Source organism: Pleurodeles waltl, chromosome 8 (genome assembly GCF_031143425.1).
Source record: "Pleurodeles waltl isolate 20211129_DDA chromosome 8, aPleWal1.hap1.20221129, whole genome shotgun sequence".
Lineage (NCBI taxonomy): Eukaryota > Metazoa > Chordata > Amphibia > Caudata > Salamandridae > Pleurodeles > Pleurodeles waltl.
In genome coordinates this window covers 164388157-164405165 of record NC_090447.1, presented here as the reverse complement: position 1 = coordinate 164405165, position 17009 = coordinate 164388157, and the positions used below count along the sequence as shown (strand labels likewise).

The window sequence follows — 17009 nt, the reverse complement described above, 5'->3', positions numbered from 1 at the left end:
TTTAGCAACATTAATTTGGAAAACTCCTAACTAGGGCTCTTGTAAAAAATCAGCAGTTGGTTACCTAAAAGAAACACAATGCAATTGTACAATTTCCTTTCATATTTACCAAATTCAATCAGCAGTCAAGGAAGTCTTAGTCTTCTCACAGGTACCGGTTTCGATCAGCATGGGACGGGGGCAAAGGGGCAGGGTGGACGGGGCAATTGCCTCACAGCGGCAAGATAAAAGGACAAAACTATTACTTCATGCAAAGGGGCAAATCAAAGTTAAAGTCTCTAGGGCGAGAATTACTTAAAGTCTCTTTCTCTCGATTAGAGAAAGCATCAAAGTCTCATCGAACATCAATTGGCATCGGAGAAGATGGCAAAATGACGAAGTCGGCCATAGCGGGTAATGGGCTGGTAAAGGCGCATGTCCAATAATGGCTGCTTTCCTCTCGTGCACCTGGTTTAAATAGACAACAGTTCAAATCCAGTAGGGTCTTCCATTGGAGAGTTCATAGGTTGGCTTCAAATTGTCCAATCAAAAACTACAGTTCACAAGCTTCTACCTAAGCATACATTATCCTTGGAGTCGGGAACGTAAGTTGCAACATATTTTACCAATTAACTCACTTTCAGAGCGTCCATTGTCTGCACCTGCAGATTGACCTTGGAGCAAAGAAGAAGATGCCAGGCTGGCACGAAACCTTAAAGATAAGCATGTGAACCGATCTCACTGGAAAAGTACAGCTTCAAGCAAGAATACACGTTTATTAGCACATTGGAAAAATACGAGCATCTAAATCGTGAGACAGGCAACTAGGCCGAAGCCTCCACTAAAGCTATGCTAAGCTGAAAGCATTTCTAACAAGCAAATCATAGCACACGTTTACGATTATGTCAGATTCGTACAATTCTAATACATCACGTTATATAAAGCACGCTTATAAATGTTGGCAAACTACTCTGAGGGCACATTTGTCCCCGTACAATCTTTATTCGTTCAGTTAAAGTCACACTTGATTATTGCAGTACTACGTTTATGCGCTAATAAATGTACAACCTTCATTTCTGCGTCATCAATCCCTCCTCTGATGACTACTTGTCATCACACAAACTATTCCCACAAATTTTATTCCATTAAAATTCTGTCAGTTCTCTTTGCCTTTTAGTTCCCCTTGTTCTTGCTTTGTATTCTTCTGCCATTCTTTTCATCATTTTCTCTTCCTTCCTTCTTTTAATTCTTGCCATGATCATTATTATTCCCTTTTTTATTCTCCAAATTCCAAAGATGCAAATCAGTACTATTAATATTCCCTGTATTATTTTTAATAATATTCCATTCCAAATGCCACCAAGCCAATTTCCCACTGAAGCAATTCCCTTTCCAACTTTCTCCCACACTCCTGGTTCTTTCAATTCCTTCAAATCTGCACTCTCTTTCGTTAAATTTGCAAGCATTGTTTTAATTTTCACACTGTTGTCTGGAATATACGTGCAACAGTGACGCGCACCAAGCATTTTGCAAACGCCGCCATCCTTTGCTAAAAGAATGTCTAGGGCAAGCCTGTTTTGAAGAGTCATAGCTCTTTCTGCTGCAAGTTCAGCATCTATCAGGATTATAGCACCTGAAAACTTTGTCAACATGTTATCCACTATAGTAGACAACTTTCTTATTTTGATGGAATTCAACACAACTCCCAATGAAGGAATCATGGCTCCAAATATATCTCCTACCACAGCAGCTGCGGTCTCTCTTTTCTGGATACGATGAGATCCAGGCGTCTTTGGAATCACCGATAGGTCATCCAGTTGATAAACCTTTGGGAACACTATACCCAAATAACATCTCCCCCACCATCCCTTTGGAAGACGATAATAGGCATTATGCCCGCAAATGTAATATACACCCGGTATGACAGGGTCAAGTCCGTTCAGCATGAATGTCCATTTGGCCTTAAAGATAAACGTATGTTTACATTCACTCGCTCCCACGAAAATGTTGTCATAATAAGATTCACCTCGATATATACAAAACTTCCCTACATGCCAAGCATCTAAAGCTATTCTCCCTTGTGTTTTTATTGCGGCAAAAGCATAATGATCTACTGAAGTCCTCTTACTTAGCTCTTTTTCTAATTTCGCATTCATTTGTGCCCTTTTATCATCTGTGCGATCTAAAAAACTTATTTCTACTGCAGAGAGGGAGCAGGTAAGGTTCTCCCTATGAGCGTGAGCTGTTTCAAAAGGTTGCATTGGCTCGAAAAATTCCCTCATTATTTTAGCATCCCAATCCTTAGCAATCTGGCTTAGCTGCGTGATTATAGGAACATATGCAAAAGTAACAGCATAATTTGAGTAAAAATACTGTATGTTAGTTTGACCATAAAATCTAGAAGTTACTATACTACATGTAATCCCATATGTAAGAGGCATGTGGTGATAAGTCACCCCTTCCTTTACCGATGTCGGTATCTGTGTACACACATAACAATCTTTCGCATCCATAGTCTCAACATATTCTGTTAGTAAGCGATAGAAAACATTATACGAAAGTTCCTTCTTATCATGCAAGTGTCTCTCATCTAATTCTAGTCTTTTCAATGCGGTTAGTTCAGTGACAGTAACAGGAGCAAAAGTAGAAGCATCAATTTTCACATTCTCACCCTTACCACGCGTTGCAAGCACTATTGCCATTATTATTAGTACACATGCAGCTATCAAGCCTATACACGCATATTTACAATATTTCATTCTACTGTTTTGTGTCATGATCTGTATAGAATCAGAGAGCTAGAAGCACTTATATAAAAAGAAACGATTTAGCAATTAGTTACAAAGCTGAACGAGCGCAATGTTCACACAGTTTTCTTCAGGAGCACAGTCACTTATCGGTTAGCAGCATTTGTCTCAATTCGGCAATAACTCAGTCTTTTTTTTTTTTTCTTTTTTTTCAGTTAGCAACGTTGTCTCAAATCGGGTTTTAGAGTCAATCAGGTTTTCAAAGTCTTATCAAGTTAGCAAATGTCTCATCCGGTTTAGCAATGTCTCAGCTGGTTGTATCACGTTAGATTATAGCAAGCAATGTCATTTATCAGTTTTTTTTTTTTTTTTTTTCAGTCAATAGTGTCCATAAAACTTTTCTTTTCTATTGGTATCTCTTCTTCTTCGTTCTCGAGGCTAAGAGATACAAATTTGTCAGTCCAATCGTCATTGACTACATATGCCCATTCTGGACCGGAATATCTCCTGTTTGGTATCCTTTTCCTTTTTAATTTTGCATCTCTCTTTGATTCTGCCTCACTGGTACTTTCCTCTTTGGCAAAGTCTTTTTCTTCACTTGATGTTGGTAACACGACAGACACTTCCTTTCTTTTCTCTTTCACTTTTGGCCCTTCACCGTCGTTCAACTTTTCTCTAGTCTTTACTTTTACTGGTGATATACTTGGTCTTTTCTTTGCACTGTGTCCACTTGATGGACCTGCGATCTCCCCTGGGGAAGTTTGAACAGTTTCGTTCTGTTCTGCCTTGTCCCCTCCTTCTGGGGAGTCAATCACGTTTTCCTTTTCTTTTTCCGTACCGTCTGCTTCTGGGAAAGCCCTCCTCTGATCAGGCTCTCCTGCTTCTTCACCTCTTTCGAGCCCTTTGTCACCGCTACTTTCTTCAGGCTCTTTGTCACTTTCAGCTGCTTCAGGCTCTTGGTTACCTTCAGCTGCTTCAGGCTCTTTGTTACCCTCAGCTGCTTCAGGCTCTTTGTTACCTTCAGCTGCTTCGTCACTGTCTGAGGTTTCTCCTTGGTCTTCCCCAAGTGAATCGGTTGCTTCGTCCTCAGAGAATATCTCTCTCTCCTCTATTTCTGCCTGTTCGCTTCTAGTTCTGTTTTGCTCTGTCTCAGCGCTTGGCACTTTGTTATCAGGTACTGGCAGTTTCAGCGCTTCAACTTCCTCATCTGTGGGACACAACACTTTCTTTGTATGACTGGCGTGAATCCAGTTGGGAACCCCCGCACACTTCACAGCGGTAGTTGTCGTCAGGATCACTTGGAAAGGGCCTTTCCAACGGGGTTCCAGACACGACTTCCTCACGTGCTTCTTTACCACGACCCAGTCACCTGCTTTCAGTGTGTGTCCTGGACCTTGGATCGGTGGCAAGGTGGTTGCTTCCACCTGGTGAGAGAAAGAGCGAACCACGTCAGCCAGACCTTTGCAGTAGTCTAACACCATATCATCTGTGATATTCAAAAGCGCGTTTGCGGGAACTGCAGGAAGTCTCATGGCCCTGCCCATGAGAATTTCGTGCGGGGACAATCCAGTCTTTCTGTCAGGGGTGTTTCTCATTGACATTAACACCAAATGCAATGCGTCAGGCCATTTCAAATTTGTCGATGCACATATTTTCGCCATTCTTGATTTCAGTGTACCATTCATTTGTTCCACCAGTCCTGAGGCTTCTGGGCGATAGCTACAATGCAGTTTTTGCTCAATGTTCAGCGCTGCGCAAAGTAACTTTATCACCTCGTTATTGAAGTGACTTCCTCTATCTGATTCTAAAGAGATCGGGAATCCGAAACGTGGTATTAACTCCCTCAACAATAGTTTTGCAACTGTAAGGCTGTCATTCCTACGTGTGGGGTATGCTTCAATCCAGTGACTAAAAATGCACACAATCACCAACACATACTTCAGACCTCCATGCACAGGCATCTCAATAAAGTCCATCTGCATTCTGCTGAATGGGCCACCCGCCCTACCAATGTGGCTCACGTTCACAACCGTTCCCTTTCCTGGGTTCATCTGCTGACAAATGAAACATCGATGGCAGACTGCTTCTGCAACTTGACGGAATCTGGGGTTAAACCAATCAGTTTTGAACAATCTTATCATGGCATCTCTCCCTAGGTGAGCCTGCCCATGATAGAACTGCGCTAGCTGCGATAAGAGACAATTTGGTAAGACAAATTTTCCCTCATTTGAAACCCATAACTCATCTGGTCTCTTTGTGCATTGTGCCTTAATCCAGGAAACTCTTTCATCCTCCCTGACACTATTCTGTAATGCTTTTAGTTCATCCATTGTATCCACGACCTTCAAGGCAAAAGCTTCAGCTGGTTCGAGCTCTGGCTCATTTATCGAATTCCATTCATCCCTGAGCAATATACAGTTCAAGGCACAAAATCTTGCGACTTGATCCGCATATGCATTTCCCAGGGAAACATAGTCCTGTCCTTTTGTATGAGCACTACACTTTACTACTGCAATTTCGGCTGGCATCTGAATGGCATGTAACAATTCCCTTATTCTCTCCCCGTTTTTCACTGGGGACCCTGAAGAAGTCAGGAAACCTCTCTGTGACCATAGTTGCCCAAAGTCGTGCACAATTCCAAACCCGTACTGACTATCAGTGTAAATGGTAACCTTCATCAATGTAGACAGTTGGCATGCTCTTGTAAGGGCTACAAGCTCTGCTACTTGTGCGGAATAGACTCCTTGAAGCCAGGACGCTTCCAAGACACCTGTTACAGTACATACAGCATATCCTGCTTTCAATATTCCCAATGCATCTCTTAAACATGACCCATCAACAAAAACAATTTGGTCATTTTCATCAAGCTTAGTATCCTTGATGTCAGGTCGGGGTTTTGTGCAAAATTCAGTCACCTGAAGGCAGTCATGCTCGACGTCTTCAGCATTCTCAATTTCAGCATTTTCACCAGGAAGCAAGGTTGCTGGATTCAACGTAGTGCACCTTTTTAGCTGCACATTCGGTGAGCCCAGAATTATTGTTTCATACCTTGTGAGTCTTGCTCCAGTCATGTGTTGCGTTCGGGAGCGGGTCAAAAGTATCTCAACTGAGTGAGGGACCATGACTGTTAATGGGTGTCCCATCACTATTCCTTCACTCTGAGTGAGGCTGATACCAACTGCTGCTACGGCGCGCAAACACCCAGGCAGTGCTGCTGCGACCGGATCCAAAGTAGCTGAAAAATACGCTACTGGTCTGTTTATGCCACCATGGGCTTGGGTCAAGACAGACAAAGAACATGCATCACGTTCATGACAAAACAATGTGAAAGGCTTTGTGTAATCAGGCATACCTAAAGCTGGAGCCCTGCACATGCATTCTTTCAATTCAATAAAAGCATCCATCTCATCTCCTTTCAGCTCAATTTCATCCAAGGCATCCTTCTGGGTCAGTTTCAGTAAAGGCTTTGCTAGAGTTGAAAAGTTGGGAATCCACTGGCGACAGTAGCTCACCATCCCCAAAAACTTCCTCACCTCCCTCCTCGTCTTTGGTGGACTCATTTGAAGTACACTTGTTATTCTTTCCTTCATTATTCTCCGTGACCCTTTCTCTATTTGGTGACCCAAGTATTTCACTTTCTTCTGGCAGAACTGCAACTTTGAAGGAGACACCTTGTGTCCATTCCTTCCCAAATGGTTCAGTAGAGCAATGGTGTCGGCTGTGCAGCCACTTTCTGTCTTAGATGCGATCAGTAAGTCATCAATGTACTGTACTAGGGTTGACTCGAATGGCAATTCTAACGCTTCCAAGTCTTTCTTTAGAATCTGATTGAAAATTGACGGTGACTCAGAAAACCCTTGAGGAATTCGACACCAACTGTAAACTCTGTCTAAGAATTTGAAACAAAATAGAAATTGGCTGTCCTCATGAAGAGGCACCGAAAAGAATGCTTGTGACAAGTCGATGACTGAGAACCACTCGGCATCGCAAGGGATTTGAAACATTATCACAGCTGGATTCGGTACTACAGGGCAACATTTAACTACGATGTCATTTATTTTCCTCAAGTCCTGCACAATTCGGACCTTTCCACTCGGCTTTATTAGTCCCATGATTGGTGAATTACATGGACTGCTTAACACTTCTTTCAGTACTCCCTGTTTTACAAACTCGTCAATGAGTTGGGCGACTTTCATGAGGGTGTCTTGTGCCATGTGGTATTGTGGGGTCTGGGGAAAGGTTGCATTGGGTTTTACGGTCACTTTCACTGGTTCCACTCCTTTCACCAATCCCACCTCTTTTCCTGTCATATCCCACACTTCCTTTCCGACTGTTTCCCGTAATTCAGCTGGAATATCTGCTTCAGTTATCATCGGAAAAAGGTTGATCAGAGGGTATTCTTCATCGACAGTTTCCATCTCATCCCCTTCTACACTGTCCTCTTCTTCCCCATCACTGCTCGTCTGAATTCTAATTCCATCGTGTGAACACATAATCGAACATCCCAATTTGCACAATAGGTCTCTCCCTAACAGTGCTATCGGGCTTGAGTCACATACCACAAAATTATGTAACCCTTGATAGTTACCAATGCTGACTGGTACTGGATCTGTGATTGGGTTCGTCAGGTGCCTGTTTGCTACTCCCACCACTTGAACTGTCCTCCCTGAGAGTGGCAAATTTGGTACTTCGATGCTCCTAACAGTTGAACGTGTGGCTCCTGTGTCAACCAAGAATGAAACACGATGACCCATGACTCTTCCCTCCACATACGGACCCTTTTGATCAACTTCCAAGGATGCTGCAAGCACACAATTTCCCTCCTCATCTGAACTTTCACTCTCCCATACATTGTTTATTCCATTCTCACTGTGTAATGGGAACTGTTGTACTGTGCCATTTATACTCATCACCTGACTCGAGACCTGTGGAGGAAGCATCACTTGCTGCTGACTCACTGGTGCCAAGGGTATTTGCATTTGCTGATTAGGTACCATGGGTAACTGCTGTTGCATTGGCTGCATTTGCGTCATCTGCATACGGGGCATCTGCATCTGCTGCGGCTGCATAGGCTGTAACCCCTGCAGCTGATTTATGGTCTGAAAATTTGGGTTTGGACCTCTCATTTTCGGTCCCCTCATTGTCTGAAATGCATTGACATCATTGTTTTGCTGACCAACACCTGCACCTTCCTGCACCACCATCGGGCACTCGCGTTTCCAATGTCCGACGATTCCGCACACGTGACACGGCATCACCCTTTTCATTGCCTGCACACCATTCGGAATCACAACAGTGTTCAAATCCGGACCATTACTCCCAAAGCCTCCTCTGCCTCTGCCTCTCGCCTGTGGCTGAAACACCATATTTCCCTGCGGTTGCGGCTGCGGTATCTGCTGTTGGAACCCTTGCAACCCTTGCAAACCTTGCAGACCTGTCTGAGCTGCTTTAAGTTGCATCACCATCACTTTCTCTTTCAACCTTTTCTGTTTCACCTCAATTTCGTCGCTACAGTATTTCGCATAATTCAACACCTCATCAATCGGTTTCGACTGCCAACAAATCAAATGCGTCTTTATCATCTGACTTATCTCTGGTCTCAGCCCTTCCACAAATCTAAACACAAAATGAAGCATGTCCTTCGCCTCTATTGTTTCTGTGCCACTGTAGTTCTTAAACGCCTTCAACAACCTCTCATAGTAACCATGAATCGACTCTTTAGCCTCTTGGGCAGTTCGATCAATCTTCTGCCAATCCACATTTTTCGCGGCAACCTTCGTCTTCAAATGCTCAATCACCTTATAGTACAAGCTCATTACCATAGGTGATGGTGCACCCGTATCCCTGTCTCTCTCTGGTTCACTTGTCGGCCAACCTACAGCCCTTTTGCAGTCTTCCCACAAATCTGCCGGAACCACAATCTCAAAGAGGGTGTTCAGGTCTTCCCAAAGACATTTTGCAAGCTTCACAAACCTATCAGTCTGTTGATACCATTCAATCGGCTTCTCTCTCAGTTTGGGAAAATCATCCGTGAAAGACTGAATGTCGCTTCTGTGCCACGGTACATGTATTAATTTTCCCCCTGCTGTCTCCCTCATTGGTAACATGGTTATTGCATCACTACTCTGTGGTCTTTTCTCGTTGTGCTCTGGGACACTGTCTTTCTTCTTTTCCTTTTTCTTTGCCCACCTGCTTTCCCATTTGTCTAAGCACCTCCACACTTGTGCACTCTGCAGCAATTCTCTAAGGTGCGTTTTCATGCCTGCTGACCTCATGTGTTCAAAGTCTGTGGACCTGAAATCCAATCTATAGCTCCTGCTCAAGTGTTTTGTCTTGTCTATCTCAATCCCGTTTTTGTCAGCTATTTCTTGCAAGCTTCTATGTACCTTGTTCACTTCTCTCGTAATCCTGGGACATAGATACCTCAGCTCTTCTTCCGAGTAGGACTCTAACCTATTCACACCCATAGTCCCTTCCACCAATTCTTCTGCTTCCATGTTCAACCTGACCCTATTCAGATAGTCCTCTTCTCCCTTCCCACTGGCAGAGCTTTGTGTGGAATTTAGACTGTTGAACCACTGTGTCAGCTGTTGCGCATTCAGCCCCATCAGTGTAGCATTCACATCGACTGCCATTGATGGTTGCGGCAACTTTTCAGTGTTCGATGATAGCGGTATCATCAGTGGGGGACTCGACCTCACCACTGTTGACTGAGCACATATGGGACTAAACTCCATCAAGGACCCAGATCCAGTTGGCTGAGCCACTATCGGAGTTGTCTCTGGAGTGTTTTCTATGCACCTCCTTTCCGTCCCACTCTGCACCATTGATCCTTGACCGCTCATACCTGAGTTAGGCTGAACGTACAAAGGTACCGGTGGACCTACAGTAATGGGTAGGGATATCGCATCTGGGTTCTGTCCATTCCCCAGGTTCTGAGGCATGTTCATTCCTACACTATGGGTCATCATTGCCGGCATGCCCGTCTGACTCCCTGTCATCTGAGCATGTGCGGTTCCCACCTGCATCTGCTTTTGAGGCATCAAAAACTGAGTTGATTCAGCTTGTGCCAATGTTGGGTTGCGACCATTCTGTACTCCCATTATGGTTGGATCTATAATCATTCCCGTACTGTTGTCACTGCTGTAGTACCTTGGGACCTGCGGCTGATAATTTTCTGCTGTTTTCAATGTAGGCACATCTGGATATATTCTCCTGACCTGCGGTATCTGCGGGGTGAACAGTAAACTCGGGTCCTTAGATCCCGATGGCGTTTCTGAACTCTGAGTTTCATTATTCTGTACCGGTGCCGGAGGGGCAGAACTGGTACTTGGACCTTGTTCACTCTCTACATAAGGTGGTGGACGGTCGTTCAGCAATTGCATGATGAACTCCTCATCATCTGACTCGTCTTCTCTATCTTTGGAACACCTCCTGTTTGCCTTACAGGTAGCTTTCTTGCCTGTCGCCTCTTCTTCCTTAGCAATTGCGGGAAACAATTTTATCCCCTGCAATATATCTGACCTCCACACCTTCTGTGCATTATCCCACCTAGCGTCCGCTAGTGTCTTTTCTGCCTTTCTTATCCTGGTCTCGAACTTCTTTTGCTGTTGCTGTCTAGCCATTAGTTCCCAAATCGCTAGAGCCTCAAACTGTGCTGGCCTTGGAGGTACCTTCATGTCGTACATCGCGAATCTCAAATTCTCTAGGATCCTTATATTGAATGTCCCATGGATCGGGAACGCTACGCTCCCATGTTTCTCTGTCAGCTTGTGCCATTGCTTTAGCCAAAGGCACGGAGCTACCCCCCTTTCCTCCATTACGATGTAAGCTGGTGTACCTTCGGGTGGCGTCTCCTCTCCTACACTCGCTTTAATGTAAGACTCCCCCTTCATCGCACTCTTTAATGCTTTCAAAAATTTCATTTTCTCGTCTTTTATTTCACAAAATTTGTAATCAATAAGTGACTTTAATTCCCGGAATACCCTTCGCTTGCCTTTCCCCTTCCAATCGAGCCCCACGGACTGCGTGCAATCCGTGCGCGACCCTTCTCTACAACCAACCTATCCCAGCGCGGCTCCTAGTGACGTCACACTCACACACTGCGGCTGACAAAGCCTCGCGGCTAGTCCTCCTTCACTCAGCTCCTCTCGTAACAACTTCTAGCATGTATCGCGAGCAACCAAATAATAATAAAACAGATCTGTCGGTTTACTACAGGAAGGGTAACACAATCGCTTCAGGACCTTAGGGATTTTTCACTAGCCTCGGCAGTTATTCCATCTTTCTCGGTCCCCACTTTCGCAAGCAAATCTGACCCGCAGATCTGCTCTCAACTTGTCAATGATCTATTCTAGTGCACTTAGAATTTGTCAAAGCCCGAAGTCGAAGTTTTCTTTCACTCCCTTAACACACGTACCGACTTGTTGACCACGCCCGGTCAACCTATTAAACCGACCAGACCACAACATAAAACAAGTGTCTCATACACTTTTCAACATACTCCGGAGTCTCTTGACCTCGCAGGGCCCGTCTCAACAACAACAACCACGTGGACCTTTTTCTGCACAAAGCGCCGCATGCACATGAAGTTCGACGACTTCCCTACTCTCACACTCGGAGTCGCACCTCCGCTATTCTCTAAAATCCTCGCAACCTTTTCAAACAATCTGCGGCAATAAGCTGTGCAAGCGCAAAATTCTAACTTCACTCATACCGTCACTAGTACCGCCAACGCCGATCTCACACCTCCATTCTCTCCATTCGCAAGCTCCGAGATCCCGGGAAAGTCGCGGGGGACTTAGCCCATCATCATTCTCTCAATCTGTTTTACCCAAGAAAAAATCTAATTCAACTTCTCGAGTGGGGTCCCAAAGGGCAAAACCGTTAATTCAACACCATATACCTCTCGAATGGGGTCCCAAAGGGCGAAACCGTTAATTCAACACCATATACCTCTCGAATGGGGTCCCAAAGGGCGAAACCGTCCTCTGCTACCATCTACTGATAGAGCGTTCCGGACTAATAAATTTCCTGTATTTGGACGCTCTTGGGTCGATGAATCTTTTGACCAAGTGGGGCTCTCTTCACCCGAGAGTAATCAATTTAATCAAATCAATAATCAATAACGTACATAGGCAATACCCTGATCAACATAACACTTCACAATTAATCCAGAAAACATTTCGGCGAACCATGACCTTTCGGCCATGAATAACCACACCAGTTTATTCAAAGTTAATGAATTTATTTCCCTATATTAACAAAGCTAGCACGATCTAAACGTGTCTCAACACCAAATGATATATGTAAATGAACATTAATAGCTGTCCATAACGACGAAACAGATGCAATCTATGCAGCATTTGAATAATAATGCATTCGATAATAGCAATGCAAACCACTAAAACTATAATCTGTAATGAGCTAATTGCATACATTGGTCAGCATAACAAGGTCTCAAATTGCATCGTGCGACAGATGAATCCTCATCTAACCCCAAATTAGCATCTACATGTGGGACTTCATGCAAAAACAATTTAGCAACATTAATTTGGAAAACTCCTAACTAGGGCTCTTGTCAAAAATCAACAGTTGGTTACCTAAAAGAAACACAATGCAATTGTACAATTTCCTTTCATATTTACCAAATTCAATCAGCATTCAAGGAAGTCTTCGTCTCACAGGTACCGGTTTCGATCAGCATGGGACGGGGGCAAAGGGGCAGGGTGGACGGGGCAATTGCCTCACAGCGGCAAGATAAAAGGACAAAACTATTACTTCATGCAAAGGGGCAAATCAAAGTTAAAGTCTCTAGGGCGAGAATTACTTAAAGTCTCTTTCTCTCGATTAGAGAAAGCATCAAAGTCTCATCGAACATCAATTGGCATCGGAGAAGATGGCAAAATGACGAAGTCGGCCATAGCGGGTAATGGGCTGGTAAAGGCGCATGTCCAATAATGGCTGCTTTCCTCTCGTGCACCTGGTTTAAATAGACAACAGTTCAAATCCAGTAGGGTCTTCCATTGGAGAGTTCATAGGTTGGCTTCAAATTGTCCAATCAAAAACTACAGTTCACAAGCTTCTACCTAAGCATACATTATCCTTGGAGTCGGGAACGTAAGTTGCAACATATTTTACCAATTAACTCACTTTCAGAGCGTCCATTGTCTGCACCTGCAGATTGACCTTGGAGCAAAGAAGAAGATGCCAGGCTGGCACGAAACCTTAAAGATAAGCATGTGAACCGATCTCACTGGAAAAGTACAGCTTCAAGCAAGAATACACGTTTATTAGCACATTGGAAAAATACGAGCATCTAAATCGTGAGACAGGCAACTAGGCCGAAGCCTCCACTAAAGCTATGCTAAGCTAAAAGCATTTCTAACAAGCAAATCATAGCACACGTTTACGATTATGTCAGATTCGTACAATTCTAATACATCACGTTATATAAAGCACGCTTATAAATGTTGGCAAACTACTCTGAGGGCACATTTGTCCCCGTACAATCCTTATTCGTTCAGTTAAAGTCACACTTGATTATTGCAGTACTACGTTTATGCGCTAATAAATGTAAAACCTTCATTTCTGCGTCATCACCTTCTTCTATCGCTACTACCACTACTTGTATGTGACCTGGTGCACTTAAGAGTGCATTTTGCCAATCCACAGTTTCTGGGCGTTTCTACATCTCTCTTGTGCCAGTTTCATATTCCTTAGATGGCAGGTGTTAAATGTACTGCTAAGTTATGAAGAACAGGGCACCGTACTTGCAGCCAGATGAGACCGTCACTGACCTGTGGCTGAGGATGAAAGTATGTGTAAATGCCTGCTTCTATAACTGGAGATGGCTATCTCTATCTGAAAATCTATGGTAAGAATCATTCCTTTCTTGTTTTAGAACTGTTCTTTAAAACATATCTTATCATATGGCTGCCATGGAGGCTGTAGGCATTAAAGACACAGCATCTAAAGAAAAGAGCACTTAAGAGTGTGCTATATTAGTGTCATCATGATCATTATGCCCAGTTACATACATGTAAATGTACCAGGTGTATGTGTACACGTCAATGGCACTCAAAGGTGCATTTGCACCTACAAAGTTTTTGTTCTTCTCTAAAGAAAATAATCAGCTACATGAAAAAGCTTTTCCCTAAGAGACTTGAGGGGACTGCTGTCCTATTTCTATCAAGCATAGGGATTTACTCCTGCTCCTACTACGACCAAATACTGAGGAAGTTGACCCTGCTCCAGAGGGGTCACAATCTGTCCCTGGGAACAAATAGGTTCACACTATATTACATCAAAGTGATATAAAGTTATGCGTGAAGAATTCCTTTTACGAGTGTAAATTTAGGGATTGGGAATACTAAGAGTTTCCACTCATAAAACAAAGGTGTGCAGTATCTTTGTGTAGCAGACCCCAACTGCTTGGCAGTAAATCAGTTCAGGGTTGGCTGTAAAAAACGACTGAAGTGTGTTCATTTAGCCTGTGGGACCCTACACAGCTCAGTTGCAAAGAGTTTCAGAGCTAGAAGCAAAATCATATTTTTCCATGTGGATACTCCACATATCGTCCCCATAGCAGCAAGGTAATTATTAGTCCATATACGGCTTTTAACAGCACTCAAATGCAGTTTGCTTTATTCATTTTAAAAGGAACCAGTCCTGGTCCTATATATTTTATTTTAGCAATATGTGATAATCTGTGTCCCAATCCAGTGTAAGAAATAGTAAAAGAGCAGATATTTAGGTGTAGTTAATGTCCTCAAAGGGTAGACCGTTTCATCACACCTTACAATTAGGTTCTTCCCTATATGATTTGAAAGAAGACATTTTCATGACTGCTCTCTTGCCTGTGTGATCATCTGCAGCATCCACATACATTGCATTATCAGGAATTATGCCATTATAGCCTGGAAAATATTTCTCATAAAAAGTAATCATGCATAGATAAAATACATACCTCTTTTGTTAGGTTATAGACTAGACTGTACAATAATGGTGTGCAGTCAACTCTCAAAGTATAGTTCCCTAGAAGGGACAAAAGGGAGTAGTATATCAGGTATCATTCATTTAAAGGCAGCATCTGGTGTTCTTGTTAACGTCACACATATGAACGAACACACAGAAAATATGAAACATATCCCCTTACCATCAAGAGTGTTAGTTTAGTTGGTTAACATTGGCATAGGTGGGCTACAAGTCAAATATTTCAGCAAGATCTCAAACCATGACTAACATGTCACACAAATTCAAAAGGTTTGAAACAACCTTTGCTTTCCATAGATTTCGAAGTCACGTTCGAGAGCGTGCAGCGTTACCACGGAACTGTTTCACACCCACCCACACCTTATTCAAACCTTAAGTCACATCTGTGGGTGCACCCACTGGGGAATGGATCACGAATTGCAGGTTAATGCATGCACCCCAATTGGTAAAGTAAAACATTAGTACATGGTTGACACTATACGTGCAAACATGTTAGGTTCTATAACTAGGTGATGTAACAACCACTAACCCTCTCTCCACACACTGCATTAAAATAAAGTTCTGATTTATGATTGTTTTTGCTTTCTATTGCACACACTGCACAACTCAATTGCTTTGAGGAGCCTCTCAGGAAGTAGACAGAATGGCACTGGAGCAAAGAGACCATTGTAACACTGAATTCCTCTGGCCATAACAAAGCAACAACAGCACTTACATGAACAGTGTGGACCATGGTTACCATGACTTCCCATGTCTTCACATAGTCAACATCTCATATTCACAGTCGTACATTTCATAGGTTACATATGGGCTCCCTACGTCTTTGAATGTCAGTGTTTCCTCTCATTCCACTTGAATGCTCGTGATTGCGGGATCAAACATGTCATGGGTGGGAGCACTAAATATTTACTTTTTAGGCTTGAGACCCTTTGAACAGCACATGGGTTAGTAATAGAAGATGCACATTTTCAGTTTTGTTCATATGAGAATGATGATGGGGACCATGGGGATATCCAAAGAGCAGCTGTTCAAAAGCTGGGTGTTATTACTGCAATAATTCTATCAACACTAATATTGCATCTGAATTTGGAATTGATCAGTAACTTGCTTCCTACAGAACAGAGCGAGGGGTCGAGGGAGTTAGTTTTTTTGGGGGGTTTTCTGGTTGTAGATCCTTATACACATTTTTATGTGATGGAGAATATGCTGAATGAGATATTGTCCTCGCACAGAGGTGCAGGAGGCATATAATGCAATCAAATTCCTCTCAGCTGGTTCAGCTTACTATGCATTATGGTAGAGAGTGCTGCAGAGCCCCTGCGAGAATAGGAAATAGCACTCAATTTCCGATAATCATAAAATGTGTACTCTGATCTTTCAGAAAATTGTTATGCTCTTTCTTTCACACTGATGTGATACATTTTGCTTGTACATCAGAATTTTTATTTACTACTCTCATAACACAATTATATAGTACTATGCAGGATCATAAACAAGCACGCTTCAATTATGCACGAGCACAATCACTCTTCAAACACCTCTTAAACACAGACAAAGCCCTACACAACATTGGCCCATGTACGTCAACAACCGCATTTTCCCCGCACCTACCAGATACCTCTGCTCAGCTGGACTCCTACTTGCACACCCACAAACACACACACACCACAATGTAGAACCAGATCTGGCAGCTGTGCCTTCTCCCATCTCACTCCTGAAGCCTGACAGGGCCTGCCCCTGCAGATCAGAGCCTTCTCCTTAGTTCTTGAATTCCACATGAAACTGAACAGCTGGCTCTTCACCTAGCCTCAACCCTGGCTCAGCCCATACAGCTACTGCTTCAGTGCCAGTATACACTCCTTTGTGAGATGAGTGCTATACCAATACATCTAACATAACAAAACATAGAATAACACAACATAGCAGTACGAAATTGGGATTACTGGCTGAGGGGTTTGGAAGTACACTCATCATTAAATTGACCTGTGATTAACCATGTGGTAGCTTAGCACAACGTAGTCAAGCTTAACTTAAAGGCAATGTGTAAAGTATTTATACAGCACTCAAACAAGAATAAAGTTAAAACACAACACAAGAAAAATCCAAAATCAATTTAAAAATGGAGTAAATTGTATTTAAAAAAAGACATAAAAACAAACAGAATTCAACCAGAGTTATGCAATTTCAAAGTTCCTAGTAAATGTAGTGCTAAAAAGCACAAAGCACCAACTGTGGTTATCTGGTTTTAATGGACCAGGGCAAAGACATAAGGTTACGCGGACCACAATG

At 43.1% G+C, this 17009-nt stretch overlaps 1 protein-coding gene across 2 annotated transcripts in view; it reads right to left on the bottom strand.

The window, feature by feature from the left end:
- The window catches only part of LOC138249850 (glutamate carboxypeptidase 2-like), a 477831-nt gene that overhangs the window by 160116 nt on the left and 300706 nt on the right, over positions 1-17009 (bottom strand). For both annotated transcript variants that reach the window (XM_069204011.1, XM_069204012.1), the window contains exon 13: positions 14695-14762. In XM_069204011.1, the coding sequence (XP_069060112.1) occupies positions 14695-14762 (68 nt within the window). The remainder of the gene's footprint in view (positions 1-14694; positions 14763-17009) is intronic.